The following is a 16,784-nucleotide window of genomic DNA, read 5'->3' as shown; positions in this document are numbered from 1 at the left end:
CAAGTATGTGTTCATTGTCTTACCCTATGGTAACTATTATATTAATGTTTATAAGTTTTCCAGATCCTCAAATACATTATGGTGGCAGTGTTAAGTCAGGTATAAAATGCAGAACACTAACCTTCTGAAGCTGAAAAAACAGACTTCTGTAGCATGTTTATACCACCATTGCCATTTGTACAAGTCTCTTTGGTATATAATCTGTACATACGTAGTTTGAACTAGCAGGTAGGCTTTGACAGATGTTGCTTCAGTGGGAAAAAAAACAACCTTTAAATGGAAAAGAGTAAGAGAAGAGGGAGAAAACAACAAGAGCACTTTTGGGAATTGTATTTTGCTGATTCACAATACGAAAGTTCTGAATGAGAGATTTATATTTCTGGTGCACAGGAAAATATAGTTAATATTGTCTATCAACAGAGAAGCGTTGATTTACTGATTGAAAACACATATAAACTTGAGCATGAAGCATATGTGGTGTATGACTCTTACATAAAAACTAACACTGGAACTGATTGTATGTTGTAATTGTAAAGTCTTGATACTGGTTCTTGTTTCTCTCATGTTTACTCTTCAGGCTGTAAAGAGAAGAGTGACTTCGGATTAATTTGCCTTGAAAGAATTGCATTATCTTGAAAGTAATGCATGGCACAAATTTGTGTTAGGGTAATTTGGCTTCTGGCAATTCTACCCAAGAGTTACAGTGGTAACAGAGCAAATGGTACTGTGTCAGGGCCCTGAGGGCACTAATTGTTCTCGAGTGTCCTGGCCAGCCTCACTTGGGACCTCCACCCACACCCACTGAGCAAGGGCTGCATCACGATGGGGCCTTCAGGCCCCTCCTGAGTTGCTCAGTGGGTGCACCTGCCTCTAGTCCTGTTTCCCAAGTGCTGTGTGGGAAGCTCGGGACAGACTTTGTACCTGGCCTGTTACCTCTCTGGCCTGAGGCTCTCCGGAATGTGACCTCCTGTTGGTGTGATCACCCTGCTCACCTTGGTTGCATCTGGGTGCTGTGGGACTGCACCTTGTTGTGAGTACCTTGCCCACCCTGTGCTCCCAGGTCGCCATCCCGTAGGGAGCAGCCCCACTCCTGTTGCTCCCTGACACGCTCATTGTAGGTGGCTGTTTTGAAAGATTCAGATAGGTGCCTTTCTCATAACTGTTCCGCTTTTCAGGCTGCACAGTCATACCTATTGTCCTTCAAGACAAGCAGCTAGTTTTAAACTAGCTAGATTTAAAAAGTAATTTTACAAAAAGACCTGGGCACAGAGCTGACCATGCAGCTTCACAGTTGCAGATCAACACTGTTTCTGCAGTGGTGCAAGCATGCTACTGGAGTTTCCTGTGAGTCCCATAAGAAATGTAATTAATACTTGTTTAGAATGTGCTCCTGCTGGAGAGTGATCAGCATCTCTTCAGAACTGGACAGTGCTGTAAATAGAACGTGGAGAATTCATATGGGCTTGAGGAAGAGTAACACGGTTCAGTGTGCTGGTTTTGGTTGTGTGCTCGTTCACAGTGAGAACAACAACATGATGTCTGTTGTGGCCATAGTGACTACAAACAGATAGACTGATGGTAAACTTTGAAGCTGAGTGAAGCAATTTGCTTTTTAACAAACCTTTCCTTGCTGAAATCTGGTCACTGAAAATAATATAATTAAGTCCTTGTATTCAGAAGGAACAGAGGAAAGGCAAAATAAATTGGTTTTTTCTGTTGTTTTATTCTGCTCAAAATACAAGACAGAAAACACTGATTACAGAATTAATCTTTTTTTTTCTTTTAAGAGAATGTTCTCTGTAGATGAACCAATAGATAGACTGTGGTTTCTAATTCTTTAATCTAAATCACATCTCTCACAAGTTGCAGTTTACTACCTCTTGAATATTGATGTATTAGTTCATTCAGTATATAAAGAGAGCTAATTATGCAAAAGCAAGTTCTAAGGGGGGGAAAAAATGTACTGATTTGCTGAAGTCTGAGTATACTGGAGTGTCCATATGGCTTCAACTCTTCCTTTGTATTCACAGTGCTGCTGAAACCATGGTCACAGTTAAATGGCTCTTTCAAAAAAAAAACCTTTTATGGTAGAAGTGAAAACAGGCCAGACTGCTTTGAGTCAGGCTGCTGCCCAAGTCATGAAAGAGATTCAGGGACACAATAGCACGTTGTACATTCTGTGAGATTTTTACAAGTTTTATGAACCAAATAATAGATCCATTGGTAGTCTCTGCAGGTTCTTCCCACACCCTGAGTCCGCACATCCACGGAAAAGATTCCTGCAGCAGGGGAGAAAGAATCAAGTGCTGGCAGATTTGAGTGTGTCAGAGAACTTTTTGTGAGTCATTTTGATGAAATTCTTGTGAACTAAAGATAGCTTACTGTCCCATTCCTATTCACTATAAATACTTAAGGATCTTTTCATAGAAATCTGTGCTGTAATTACTGAGGCTATATCAGGGTGAAAAGGAAAAAAAAAAAGAGATGTCTCTCCTCCTTTCATGGAAGCCTTTCGAGCATTTCCTGTGGAAATAGTGCTTAATAATTACAGAAATACATATCAGCAGTGAGTTGATAAATATTACTGTGGCCTGAAGTTTTGGAGTTGTATTTTATTCCATTAGTGGAAAAATTGCAAAATTTATGACTGATTGTCTGCTCAGCATGATCATGAGAGAAGTTTATATTTAGATTCAGACTTGAAAAAACTGTTGCTTGTTTAAGGAAGTTACAGCTACAGAAAAGAGTTTCTTGTGAAGTTCTGCTGAAGGATTCTTTCGTCTCAGCCCCACAGTGTTAATTTTTCTCCCTATTTTTACTCTTCCTTGATTTTGTTAGAAAGCAAACTGTCATAGAAATTACTGTCATTCATCATAGCTTTGGTTAGTGCAACTGAAAATAAAATTTTGATGACATTCCAGTGTGTTGATCCTTATCTATAGCTTTGCAAGATGGGACAATATTTTGTGGGTTTAATTCAACTTCAGGGAACTTAGGTTATGAGATTTATTGATGCATGGTTTGTATAGTTAATTGCACAAATTCATAATATTGTGGATGCCAATCCAATATAGGTGTGGGTGTTTGACTCTCACCATTCTATTGGCTGAAGATGCTCTGGTAAGAGGGTGATCAAAAGTAAAGTTTGTGTGTGTGAATGTATGTTTAGGAAAGTTTAGAAAAAAATCTGTGCTGGCATGACAAGTAGCCACAGTTTGGGAAACAGTTTTTCCTGATGACAGTGAAATTTCCTTGCAAGCAGCCTTTTTTAGACATGGAAATATATAAGAGAAATCCCCACCTCACTGGAAAACTTGCCAACTCCAGTGTATTCCTGTTCATGCTGTGTATCACACTCCTGCAGAGACTTGCCTGTTGGGAAGCGAGCTGTAACTTGTGAGCAGAAAGTTTGTTGGGTTTCTACATTGTCTGACAGCATTAAGTATCAGAGCTGGGAGGAATGCCTGACATTAAGGCACCACATGATCAGGAGGTTCTTTCTGAGTCTGTAGGGTGGTTTGAGGACTTCTTTTCCACACTTTTTGCAACTGCAGCAAGGGCAACAGTATCACAGAAGGTGGAATTATCCGATGGAATGTGTTTTGTTGAGGAGAAAAGGAGTATGCCCATGTGGCCGACTTGGACTTTACACATCTCTGTCATTATGGACTTGTCCCAACTCAGAGATCATCAGTGATGTCAGTAAGGCTTCAGACAGAGATATTTCCTTTATATATATATATATATATTTCTCTACTTAGCAGGAACAGAAGTTTCACAAACATCATTCCGCAGCAGTTGCTTCTTGCATGTAAGCTGTGTAGTTCTGATGACACAGATTAGACTCTGTTAGAGCCAATCCAGTGTTAATGCATGTAGTTATCGATCTCAATGAAAACCTTCGATTTGATTCTTGACGGGTGGTTGCTGGTTGTGCACTGCCCTCTGCTGGAAAAGAAACACTTGACTGGATATTTTTAATCAAGCCATGGTTATTTAAATCACGTTTCATAATAATTTCTTTGTAACTCTTGTAGGAGCCTGACTGTTGGAAGTTGGTTGCTTTTTTCTCAAGTGGCACGGAATGGGGGGGAATTTTTCCACTCCTCCCTGTCATTAAGTTATAGAAGTAGTCCTAGAGGGAACTTGAGGGTTTGTTTGGGGTTTTTTTTTGTCAGGGTGTCACTGAGATTGTTAGAATAGATGTTCTGATTTTTGCAAAAAGAAAAAGCGGAAGAGATTCCCTATCAACCCAAAATAATCTGCTCTACCTCCCAAACTAGATTAGTCATATGATCTTTTAATTGATATTGTGGGAAAATTTTTCCTAAATTGTGGTATTTCGCGCATAGAGATTTGGTTTTGGGCGCTTTTGGTTTTATGTTGTTGGTTGGTTTGTGGGGGGAAGGTTGTTGGGGTTTTTTTGTTTTGTCCATCTGTCTTCTATTCATAACCTATATTCAATTTTCTAGTGGGATAAGTTTGGGCTGTTGCAATAAGTTGGACAAAGCATCTTGTCTTTTAGTCCTGTTCTGGTGATAGCAAAATTTCAGGTAGTAGAATTTTTTTTTCAGCCTTGTTTCTAGACTTGTTTCTTACAATGTCTGTCCTTTCTCTACTCAAAAAGGGCAACTATTTCTTTAAGTATGTATGATAATTATTCCTAAAAGCTTTCATCAGCCCAGGAAAAAATCAAAAAAGTACTTAAGGAGTTACATATGTAGTTGAAATGCAGCAGCTCTCAAGTATTTAATTCCCCTGAAATCATAGTGAGAATCTTCCTCTGTTCATTTGAAGTTAAAGAAAACTTACCCTATTTGATACAATGCTGTTACTCATCATTAGTGATGGAATATAACACCACTAGTTAGTTTCAGTATTTTCTCATGTTGAATTTTGTTTGACCAACAGGCTGGTCTCTGAAAATAAGGTTGAGTCAGCAGTCCTGTAATCTTTTGGCTGCAAAGTGATGAATAAAATGTAAGCTGGTGTTTGCAGTAAATTATGCAGGAAGTATGATTCTACAGCTCTGCCAGACAATGCACTTTCAGTCTACTGTCCTAGTTCATGTTTCCCTAGAAGAGAAATCCCAAGTTAGCCTGTTCCTGTTTGGAGCTTTTCGTTCTTTCCCAGCCCCCAGTTCCTGAATGGCCTGATTAGCTCTAAGATCTGGGTTTTTCTGTGGTTGGTGGGGATTGTGGGTTTTTTGGTTGGTTGAGGTTTTTGGTTTTTGTGGGTCAGGGGCAAGGGGAGTTAAGAGTAGTGTGAAGAGGAATTTTTTTTCTTTGTGAATGATAATCCTTAAATGAATTGAGCCAAGTGGATAGTGGCTTTCTAATTATTCTGGCCTTCCTTGCAAAGTCTTTTAGCAGTGCATTCCCCTCTCCTGATGCTGAAATGGAGTTTGGGGTATTTTGCTTATGGGAGCATCTTCTGTAATGCTGAGGATGCTTTGGTAAGTATAAAATGCAGATACCTCTTAGAGGAGTAAGCATTCTATCTTTGCATGTTAATGGTTAATCTTACATGTTATCCTACCATGGATTTGACTCAGTTAATGTCTGTATTCTGCTTCTTCTGTTATTACTCATTAACTCTCAAATGATGTCTGGTCTGGAGTCCTCAAATGCCACTACATGCACTGAGCTTTGAGTTGAAAATGATAAAATTAATTTAATTTCCTTGGAACCAATAGTAATACTAGTGGCAGCTACTTAATTGACCTTTCCAATACTTTTGTTAGAGGATCAGTAACTACTGTCAGTCTTATTTACAGATGAGAAACATAAGGTGGAAAGGTCTGAATCTGAAACAGGGGCTAGAAGTCTTGGGGTACAAAAATCAGGTCTTACTTTATCTCTGGTGATCTTCTGAAACTTGGATTTAAATGAATTAGCTGTTTTCTCCAAAATATTAATCGCAGTGGTTCTCAAATGCTGAGTTATCACAGAATCACAGAATGGTTTGGGTTGGCAGGGACCTCAAAAGATATCTAGTTACAATCCCCTGCCTTGTGCAGGGGCACCTGTCCTTAGACCAGGTTTCTCAGGGCCCCATCCAACCTGGCCTTTTGATAATACACCCAAGTCAAAATGTCCGTGTCAGTGAAAGCAAATACAGGTACATGGTGATGTGCACTTACTTTTCAAAGAAAGAAAAAAAACGGGGGGAGTGGTTTTTTTTTAGTTTTCATAGTTTGGACTAATAGCAAAAGTTTAGTTTCATTAGATTGGACTAAAACAAAAGCTGTCAGGGACATGAAAATGTTTATGTTTAACTCCATGCAACACCTTACTGTTGATCTTTCACTGTCTATAAGCACATGAGCCACAAGGGGGAGTATGTAATGTGTGGAGAGCAGATGATGATGATGATGATTTTTATTATTAAGCATTTTGGGTACTCTTACTGATAAAGCCTAGGGAAGTAAAGCTCCTGATCTCTCAGAGCTGTGTTTACAGGTAATAATTAGAATGAGACTGGTGCATTGTGTGTGTGTGTCTGTCTTGCCTCTTTTTGGAGACATGCTGACATACAGTTTAGCCTGTGGAGAGGACTGCAGAAGGAGCATTTGGACATTTCACTTGGGATGTCGTCTGCTGATACGTGCTGTCAAAGGAGCAGGTTGGCCTGACATTTTTGTGTCGGATAGTTATAGAAAATAAGCATTTACACAAATAATGGAGTATAATGTTGTGTTGGCTGTCTAGAATACCTAGAGGTCATTTGCCTCCGTGTCCTCAAATCCTTTTGTTAGTAAAATGTTGAAAGGGTGGTAAAGACTTTTGAAAAGCCAAGCTCTGACAGAGACCAAGTGACTTGTAAATTTTCTTTTTGAGTGCTACACATCCAAGATACACATCCTTTGTATTAAAGGAAAGTATTTTAGTGTATTCAGTTTTAGATAATTAGCTGATATTTTAAAGGCATCCACTTACCCTGGTGATGTAACTTTTTTTTTTTTTATCTTTCCGTTATATTTAGAACTGGTTTAAATCTCACACAAACAAGCACTTTGTTTTGACAGGACTGAGGAGACTTTCAAAAACAGAAGTCTAAAGTTAACAAATGTCTTAATGCCTTATTTTTATGCGCAAGACAGCTCTGATATGCTGACCAGCAAAGCTAGTTAGACTAATGACAGCTAAGTTAGCAGGAAAGAGAAGAAGGTATTAGCCATAAACTGTGAACTAATTCTGAAAGAAAAGGAAATTCATGCCTTTTCATAATTTTTTTTCCCCCCCCCCCCCAATTCAGGGAACAAATTGAAGGAAAAATAGGTGACCCATTACAAAATCATGTCATGTTTGTACGTGGGTTGGCAGACAGTAGGTGGAGCTCAAGAATATGTACGTTAGTTTTCAGTGGGATTGATAAAACCTGCTGGTGGATTCATAATAGGAAGGGGTCTAATAAGAAAGCCAGACCTACTGCCAGATGACTTTGAAAAAATTTGATCTTTTATAACTAAAACATATACATCTTCAAGGTATTTGGTTGTCTTAAAGTGCAAATTAGGACCTAGTAGGAAGCTCATAAGCAGGTTGGGCATTTATTTCTTGTACCTGCCAACCTGAGTTTTCATATGAGGCAGATTTTCAAAGAGATTTATTCAAGCAGAAGTGTAAACTAAATAGATGCAAATTCTGTTTTCTCACTATTCCTGTACAACTGCAGCACATTTCTGAGACTGCCTCAAGGAACCATGATAGAAAGGAGGAAGAAATTATGTTGACCTCTCCCATGCCACACCTCACAATGCAAACAAGGGTAATTACAGCTGCAGCTCTGTCTGTTGATTTATGATCAGAGGCTGCACCAACAACAGCACGCAGGAAGTGAGGTTATCCAAGAGAACGTGAAAGAGTCAGTTCTGTTAAAAATTGAGACAGGAATAGTAGGACATGAGCTGGGACCTGGGACTTTATGTGCCTGTAGACATTTGAGTTAGGAACAGGTAAAAGTAAGCTTTCTGACAGTGTTGTCCTCCCCTCTCTTCCACTTACTGTACACTTTAACAAGCGTTCAGATGTAAAGTTGGGTGCTACCTGTATTTGGAGGCATCACCCCCCAGAGCTTTGTTAGAGGCAATGTGCCACACCTGAAGGACTTACTGCTAAAACTAACTGGAAGTGGGCGTTGCGAAGATGTTGTTTGCATGGGTGAATTATTTATCAGTTTTCCCCTGTTTCCTGACCTTTTCTTACATTAAAAAGAATAAATAACTAGTTACAGCAAAAACTCTTATGTATTAAATGAAAAATGTTTCAACTGGAGATTTAAGTTCTTTGATTTTCTTTGGGTTTTTTCTTTCAGATTTTATTCCTGTTGTACTTTACTCCAACCCCAGAGTTGCCATTTTGTAGCCATAGGCCCTCAGACCATAGCTGGATCGTGCCCTGTGTAATGGGGACACATCCGTGTTCATGTGACGTCACTCGTTCAGCAGCAGTGCTTGGGGCCGGCTCTGGGCTGTATCTAATCAGATTTGTGCTCTTGACCCTTGTACAGTACACCGTGCCTCCTTTCATTTACAGCTGGCTTCCTGCCTGGATTGTTTACTTCCAGTTAGCGCAGTGAAATCTAAAGCATTACGTGTATTTCACTGAATATTGTTAGGCTGATTTGAATGCTTAAATGAATAGAGCAGTGCAAAGCAAAGAAGGAAGCCAACAATTCCCTCATCTAATTTAGTCTGAAATTGCTTCTCTTTCTCTAATACGAAATCACAAATCATAATAATTTTGTGTGTGAATTCTAAGCACTTCCATGAGCCTGACTGGTGTTTGGTTCAAAACAATGGCTTGTAGCTCTGGAGACTGTTGTGATAACTTCAGACAGCTTGGGAGTTTTCAAGCATTTATATTTTTATGGAATGTGGTTGCTTTACTTGAGCCACTTAAAACCTTGAAGCTGCATAATTTTTTTTTCCTCTTTTTTTTTTTTTTTGTGATGAGAGAAAAAGAAATTGACCTCTACTAAAGAAATTATCCCTACGTTTTTTCTTGTTTGACCTGTACAATTAAAGCAGCCTAAGAAGATCCCCCCTGAGCAGGTTCACACTGTCCTGCACGAACACCTCAAACTCCTGCATATGCAATGTGCTCTGAGTGAGCTGGACACAGTTTAGGTGTGTCAAGGGAGCACTGGGTAAATGTAATTTAAACTAGACCATGCAAAAATCCTAAATAACTTTAGAGGCTTTGTAATAACAGGTGGGGTTAGCAGAGGCTCCTTAATTTCTCTTCCTAATGGGCTATTAGGAACTCAACACAGGACATATGTTCAAGTGAACTCATGTGGCCATGGATTCTATGAACTTAAAAATCTTTTCTTATTAAGCTTAGTTATCAAATTTATCAAAAATAATCCAGCCAGCCATCCACAGAAACAGATGAAGGGATTATAAGATATTTTAAGATTCTAGGAAGAACTTTTGAAAACAAAGAAATAAAGCTGATGGCTGACCTTTTGGTGCTGGAGAGCATATGAAATACGTCAATAGATGTCTTAGCAAAAGGATTGTATTTGATGTTTCTAAGGTAAAAGAAACGGGTTTATTTCTCACATGAGGAGTCCAAGAACCCAAAGTACCAGCAAAAAAATTGAAGGGCAGGAGAGTGAAAATGTGACTAAGCTATCCTTTGTTTCTCTGAGGCAGTATTTAAAAATGTAAATCTTACCTATGTATGAAGCATAATTTGGAGCAGCCTGAAGGTTGTCCTCAGTCATGCTGGCTGAAAACAGCTCCATGATAGCCATCAGTGCAGGAAATGCCATAGTACCACCCAGAGGTTTCTCACATACTCTTTGAGATTCCTTCCAGTAATGTTAATTTTCATAGTGCTATATCACAGTGTCTTGCAATGGTTATCATCCATTCATTGACCTATCTAGGCAGAAGTCATACTAACCTTTAATAAAAAGAAAAATCCCATTAGTTTAATGTAAAAAAAAAATTTAATTTACCATTTAAATAAAGTATCCTTTTTCCTATCAGTTATACTGTTGATAAAAAGCATCAGCAGCTGATGTATGAAATTGTACAGTATTCATTTTTAAGGTTCATTATTTCTGGCATTCTCTCAACATACATAATTTTTGATTCTTCATTACAGACAGGAAATAAGGAACTGGCAGTTACCATTTGTATTAGACCTGCCAGTCCAATCCTCCTTTTCTTGAAAAACTGGGGCTTTTATTCTTGATGATGGATGAGAACCTTTGTTTAAATTTCAGTGTAGGTTTACACATTGATAAGTCAGAGTATTCCTGTCCTTTTTTTTTTTTTTTCCCCAACCCCATAAAGAACTCTTTTATGGAACTTCTAGTTACTTTCAGAGCAGAAGTGGTCCACCTTATTTTGCACTGCTAAATTGGTTGTTTCTGCTGCCAAAATAGCTAAGTCATCCTAACAGCCCTTCTTGTCACTTAGTGTACTTTGAGTTGCTTGTCTTGATAGCTTCTGTTCATGGTATTGCATGTGAAACCTTAGTGTGTGATACTGTCTTGCCAGCATTATAAAGCAAAAACACCTTGGCTGATGCAAGGTATCATCCCTCCTCCCTGCCCCTCCAGTTTTAAAATTGGATTAGGGTGTTATTATGAGAACTTTTGATTAATAGTCTTTAAAAATACAGTCCTTGATGAGATGTCCTGCCACAGTGCCAGAAAATTTCAGTCAAGAAACAAGAATCACAGTTGGGGCTTTGGGGTTTGAAGTCTTGCAGGGTATCTTTTAATCTTCTCTTCTCTGGCTACCTGCTGAAGCAATACTATGGAGCTCCTCAAAGTGGAAAAAGAACTCAAATTAAAATATGCTGCAGCACAGTGCAAAGAGAAAAGGAGGGTACTTTCATATTCCTATTATATTATCTACTCATTCATTGTTTGAGTTTTTCATAAAGTAGTCTACAGCAGGACTTCATCTTCAAAGTTAGTATTTTCAGCTTCTTCTCCGGCCAATCTTACATCCTTTTTGTTGCCAGGTTTATTACTTTAAAGTCCATTTAATGTTCTGTTCTTTTATTTCTACCCTGTTTTCCTTTTCTCAGAGGAGTCTCTGGCACAGCATCTCCTACACATGGCCAAGTAGTCTGGCTATCTTTATGAACATTCTGGGTTTGGTGCTTAACTTGGTGGTAGGTACCTGCAAACCTTAGGTGGTCAGATAGGTAAGGGAACTTAGCACATCACACTTCCATTTCCTTGTTATCAACACTGAGGTTTCCTCTTCTTTTCAGATAGGCACTCCATCTCATTTTCCTTGAAAGTCAGTGCACATTTTATGTCTTTTCTTAGTGCTGCTGCTTGGTTTGTGTACCAGTTCCTGTTGCTGAATGCAGGCACTGAGGGCACTTCCCATTGTTCAGTCAGTGTGGGAAAGAAGTACTCTGTTATTAGGTGAGAGGTACCTTGCAAGTAATACCTGAGGACATCAATAAGCATTTAATATATGTGTCCTACTAATTATGTAATATATTTGTTGCTGATGAAAAAGACAAGTAACTATTCATTTTAACTGCTCCTTGGCATTAATTTATTCCTAATCCAAGATATAAAATATCTGTGACTTCTATATTTTTTAGGTACCACCCAAGTAATAATTGATTGATCTCTTCAAAGTTTGTCATTCTTAAGTGTTACAGGCTTTCTTGTACTGCTCAATCCAGTCCATCTGGTTTTCTTTCACCGGATCTGTTAACTAGGCTGCTATGGAGGCAATGTCTTGTCTCTTACAGTTATTATAATTACCCAAGTTGTTTGCCTTTTTTTGCCCTGGTTCTTGAGAGGGCCTTGAGGTATGTCAGACAGATTCTTTGCTGAGGAGCAGTCTGCTGACTGGTCAGTAAGCTATGGACTGTGCTGTCCAAGAGAATGGAATCACAGGCATAAATAAAACTGCTGCTTTTTATTTTGTTGTAGTGCTTACTTTTACTTTGCCAAATCAGACATGTTCATTAATTCAGTTCTTTCTTTCTCAAGCGATTTGCACAGTCCCATGGGACTATCACCAAGATAAAGCTGTTCACGGAGAGTTTTAAATGCTGAAGGTACCTTGGTTGCAACACTGACAACGTTTACAGGGTTGGTTTCTTGCTGTTTTTTCCAAGGACTGTCTGCCAGAAGCTTCCTAATTAAAAATAAACATATTTATCATTTTCCTTGGTTACCAAAGCTCAATTCCTAGTTGTCAAACAGTAATCAACTCCTTTTCCTTTTTTTTTTTTTCTTTTATGTGTGTATAATTGATGATGCAGGCATAGATGTTGCTTGATTGAACTGGAGCAACTGATTAAGCCTTTATCAGCACAGGGAGACAGGTATTGTAACTCATCAGGAAGAGAAGTTTGCCTTGTGCTGATGGCTTAAACACATCTCTGAGCCGGGGGATACCAAGACAGAGGAGCTAGGATTTCACTGGTGAGTGAAACAGATCACATGAGGATTCTGGCACTCTGTATATGGCATGCTGGAAGCCAGCGTGCCAGCGGTCACTGAATTGATGGTATCAGCTTCAGCTGTGGAAAGTGTCCCGGGCTGATATGTGAGTAGGGGGGTGTAGCAGCTCTGGTAGGCAGTGATGATACTGAATAGCTTGCTGAACCTCAGAGCACTGCTAGTAGTGACTGTTCGTCTTCAGTCGTGAGGAACCACAAACAGCAGAACTGAAAATGCCGAAGGATTATAATGTTTTTCAAATGCTGATAGCAGCACTTTGCTGCTTTTATCATCGTAAGTCTATTATCAGAGTCAAGGTAGGTGCTCTTTTTCAACTACAGTGTGCTAGTCAGTAATGCTTTCAGCTTTTTTTTAGAAGTGTTTGTTTTTATACTATGGTACAGAGTGTTTCTCTTCTAAAGAACACCTTTAGAATTCACTATTGTCTCAGAGAGAAATTTAAACAACTTGCAGTTTTATGAGCCTGAGGCTGGCTGTCTTTATATTTAGGGACTAAGTAAAAATGCTTAAATGCTTAAAAAGGTTTGGGACTTGCTGAGGAGAATTTTAGAAAATTTTCAAGTTTTCAGAATTTAACTGATCAGACCATTTGGTTCCCTAACTTTTTCCACCTATTTAAGGAAAACACAGGCAATTGTGCTCAGGAGCACAAGTGTTTTTTAAATGCTTCAGACAATTTTGGATTTGTTCTTATATTTTAGATTTTTTTTTAATTGCAACATACTCCTTGAATGGTTTGGGTTGGAAGGAATCTTTAAAGGTCATCTAGTCCAACCCTCCTGCCATGGGCAGGGACATAATTTACTTTATGCAAAAATGCTCTATATGCACTATAAGCAGAGGAAAAGCCTTCATAATCATTTTGAGTCACACTTACAGAAGTGTCTAAGCGACTGGGGAATTGTAGTCATGTGGGGCATCTAACTACTTTTGAGGATCTGTGAGTTACACTTCAGCTTTTAAATCTTTTTACTTAAGATTACATGTGAATTGTTCTTTGATTAACACTGTGGAGAACTTGCAATGAGGAAGGATGTGGTTGCTGTTGTCTTGCCTTTTGGCTTTCAAACTTTGATAGAGGCAGTTAAAAGTTGGGAACAGCTTCCCCCTTCTCTCACCTTCAGTGATTTAGCCCTGTAACTGTCTGTTTCTGAAAGTGGGGTATAGGGCTCAGTCTTTTGGACACACAGAAAAAGGGATTCTGATCAGATTGACTTCTTCTGACTGGGACAGGTGTCGGCAATTATCATCACAGTAGAGTGCAAAAGATGCTCAATTGTGCTGTAATTAATTTTTGTTCTTGTTTTAAAGCTTAGTTCTTCGGTTCTATAACTTTTTAAATGCCATTGGGGTTTATTGTTGGCTGTCAGAACAGTTAGAAAACTTGTTCTTGACCATGCATATACCCTTTGTTTAACTTGGCATGAATTTCTAAGACCAAAATAACGGTGGTGTTGTCATGGCAACTTTCCATTTAGTCTAATCCATATAGTCTCTAGAGAAACTGAAACATTAATAGTGTTTGCTGTATGGAGGGTAAAAAATAAAACCTTTTATGTAGAAACAAATTACAGTTGGGATCTTTCAAAAATAAGGCTCTATTTAAAGAGATTTGTAGCATTTAAAATAGATTTGAATGCATGTGTTCCAGTATGCAGATTTAGCATTAGTTAAATCTGATGAACTGCTATTTTAAGAAGTTTGGATGGTAGGGATCTGGGGTGCATTTGCTGAAGAGAAAATGGCTGTAGGTATAGAAACAGCTGGTGGTCAAATCAAGTAAGGTCTGAACCTTGGGGCCCAATGGTATGGATTCTGTGAAATGCCAAAGGGCCTAGGATAGTATGAACAATAAGATGGTATGAAATGAAGTCATCAGGTTTCTAATTATTATTATTATTATTATTATTTAATTTTTAAAAAAACTTCAAGCAAAATCAGTTTGTGTAATTAGATGAAGTTGGTTCTTGGTTTTAATAGTAAGTACAAGTGTAATGAAATACCAAATTGATCCATAAATAAGCATGCTGAAGTTCTCAACTACCCCTGAGAGATTCAGGTTTTTTCTGCATTGAGATATATTCGTTGTGTTATCCAATTATTTGAAAACAGTATGTCACCAAGCTCAGAGATGCCTTGTTGTGTCCCACCAAACCTCAGAAAGCAGTACAGCACTTGAGCACTCTCATTCTGCGGCACTTAATTTTAGTGTGTGAAATTGGGATCTCAACAGCAGATGTTGGGTTTATTTTCCCATGCATTAATAGAAAATACAATGATCAGTGCAGAACATCTGAGCTTGGATCAACTCTTCAGTCATGATGTGTCAGTACTTTTCATGATGTCAATTGGTTTTTATAGCTGTTTACTGTTAAGGTCAGCTTTTACATTGAAGGAAATAGAGAAACTTCAAGGCAAGGGGGCTCCTGTTTGTGCTTAAAAAAGAAGAAAGTGAAGAGAAAATACTAAATAGTGACTTGTGCCACTTCCAAGCCAAAATATTTTTCTTTAAATTTGCATTTTTTGGGAAGAGATGAAGTAGGTTAAGACTAAATCAGTGATAAATGGTGACTTAAAAAATGCAGAGGTCTGAATTAATGAAATCAACTTTGCCACAAGACAGGGTTTTTTTAGTACTAATCAGTATGGTTGTCATGATCAGAAGGGGAAGGGCCTTGAAGTTCAAGTATTTTCATTCTTAATTGTCTGCTATGATTCACCCTCAGCTGAAGCTGCGCAAAAGGGGAAAGCCACTCCAGTTATCAGGACTGCCAAGTTTTGTAACTTCCAGCACATTGATGTAGCACATTACTGGGTGATGCACTAATGCTGTGAATGTGACGTGCGTAAGAAGCCTTTTATAAGCAGCTACTTATTGCAAGTGCCACCTCTTATCTTGGGTGAATTGCAAACACTTTTAATAGATAGTAGATCTTAATTAATATTTCTTCAGTGTGTGATGATCTAAATCTGTTCCACTGGCATCCTCAGGCTTCATATATCCAGTTTCAGCATGTTTGTGGAGGCAGTTGGATTTGATAACACGCGAGTTACGTGTAATCACCAGCCCAGCATTGTGGGTCTGCCTTCTCAGTGTTAGATTTGTTATTGTTGGAGAGGGGCAGATGTGAAAAGACTGACTGCTGAAAAATTATGTGAAATTTTGTATAGCTCCCGTAACATTGATTTCCTGTTGTCTTGTTGCTCAGTTTGAGTTTTGATGAGTCTTATAAAATTATTTTCAATTTCCCATGGTAATTTTATAGTTACATGGCAGTAAAAGTTTGATTATCTTCTGTCATAAATATGTAGATAACACAGGGTCCACTGGTGCTCTGTAACTGATATCTGTTTGATGGGAATATTCTTCAGTAGGTATTTATGTATTTAACTTCTTGGTAGTACCTTTTATTTAGGTATGTCTCAGATTGAAACAAAGAAACCCCCTACATAACTGTTAACATCATTTCCCTTTGGAAATGGAAATCTCTAGGATCACTGAGCGAGGGGATTATGATTTGACTAACTCTCAACTCAGGATTTCTCAGGATCTGTATTCCAGAAATTAAGTTCTCTGAGCTCTGAATGTGGTCATATAGAAATGTTGTAAGATTTATAGAATTTGTTATAAGTGTGGCACTGTAGTGGGAAATGGTTGTTGAATCCACTACAATTAAGTTTTCCCATTACCTTCATTTAACATTAAATTGATCTTTGTACTGAAAGACTTTTTTTAGTTCCTTCATTCTAAACCAGTATCTTACTTATTAGTTGTCGTGGTTTGAGCCCAGCTGGCAGCTACACAGCACACAGCCACTCACCCACCCCATCCCACCCCCCAGAAGAATGGAGAGGAGAATCAAAACTAAAACTTCTAGGTTGATAAAAGAGCAATTTAGTAGCTTAAATAAAGTAAAATATAATAATAAGAAATAATAATAATAACAAAGGGGGAAAAACCTCAAGTGATGCACAGTACAGTTGTTCACCACCTGCTGACTGATGTCAGACCCTGTCCCTGAACTCCTATCAGCCCCGCTTCCAGGTAATTCCCCATTTTATACACTGGGCATGATGTTCTGTAGTGTGGAATATCCCTTTGGCCAGCTCAGGTGACCTGTCATGGCTGTGCTCCCTCCCAGCTTTTTGTGCACCTCCTCACTGGCACAGCATGAGACACCAAAAAAGTCCTTGACTTAGGATAAACATGATTTAGCAACAATCAAAACATCAGTGTGTTATCAACATTGTTCTCATATTGAATCCAAAACACTGCACCGTACCAGCTACTGAGAAGAAATTAACTCTATCACAGCCAAAAC

General features: G+C 38.6%; 1 protein-coding gene across 11 annotated transcripts in view; it reads left to right on the top strand.

Moving 5' to 3' along the window:
* The window catches only part of BCAR3 (BCAR3 adaptor protein, NSP family member), a 95,059-nt gene that overhangs the window by 59,810 nt on the left and 18,465 nt on the right, over positions 1-16,784 (top strand). The window contains exon 1 of one of the 11 annotated variants that reach the window (XM_019291596.3): positions 12,404-12,423. The exons of 9 other annotated variants lie outside the window; for them this stretch is intronic. Coding sequence is in view for 1 of the 2 variants with exons in the window: in XM_010409133.4 (XP_010407435.1) it covers positions 12,675-12,758 (84 nt within the window). In the remaining variant the exon portion in view is untranslated. Of the gene's footprint in view, positions 1-12,403; positions 12,424-12,659; positions 12,759-16,784 lie in introns of those variants that run through there. One more of the 11 variants, XM_010409133.4, reaches the window with a different exon arrangement.

Source organism: Corvus cornix, chromosome 8 (genome assembly GCF_000738735.6).
Source record: "Corvus cornix cornix isolate S_Up_H32 chromosome 8, ASM73873v5, whole genome shotgun sequence".
Lineage (NCBI taxonomy): Eukaryota > Metazoa > Chordata > Aves > Passeriformes > Corvidae > Corvus > Corvus cornix.
Note: the sequence above shows the minus strand (reverse complement) of the source record. Positions and strands in the feature narration are given on the sequence as shown.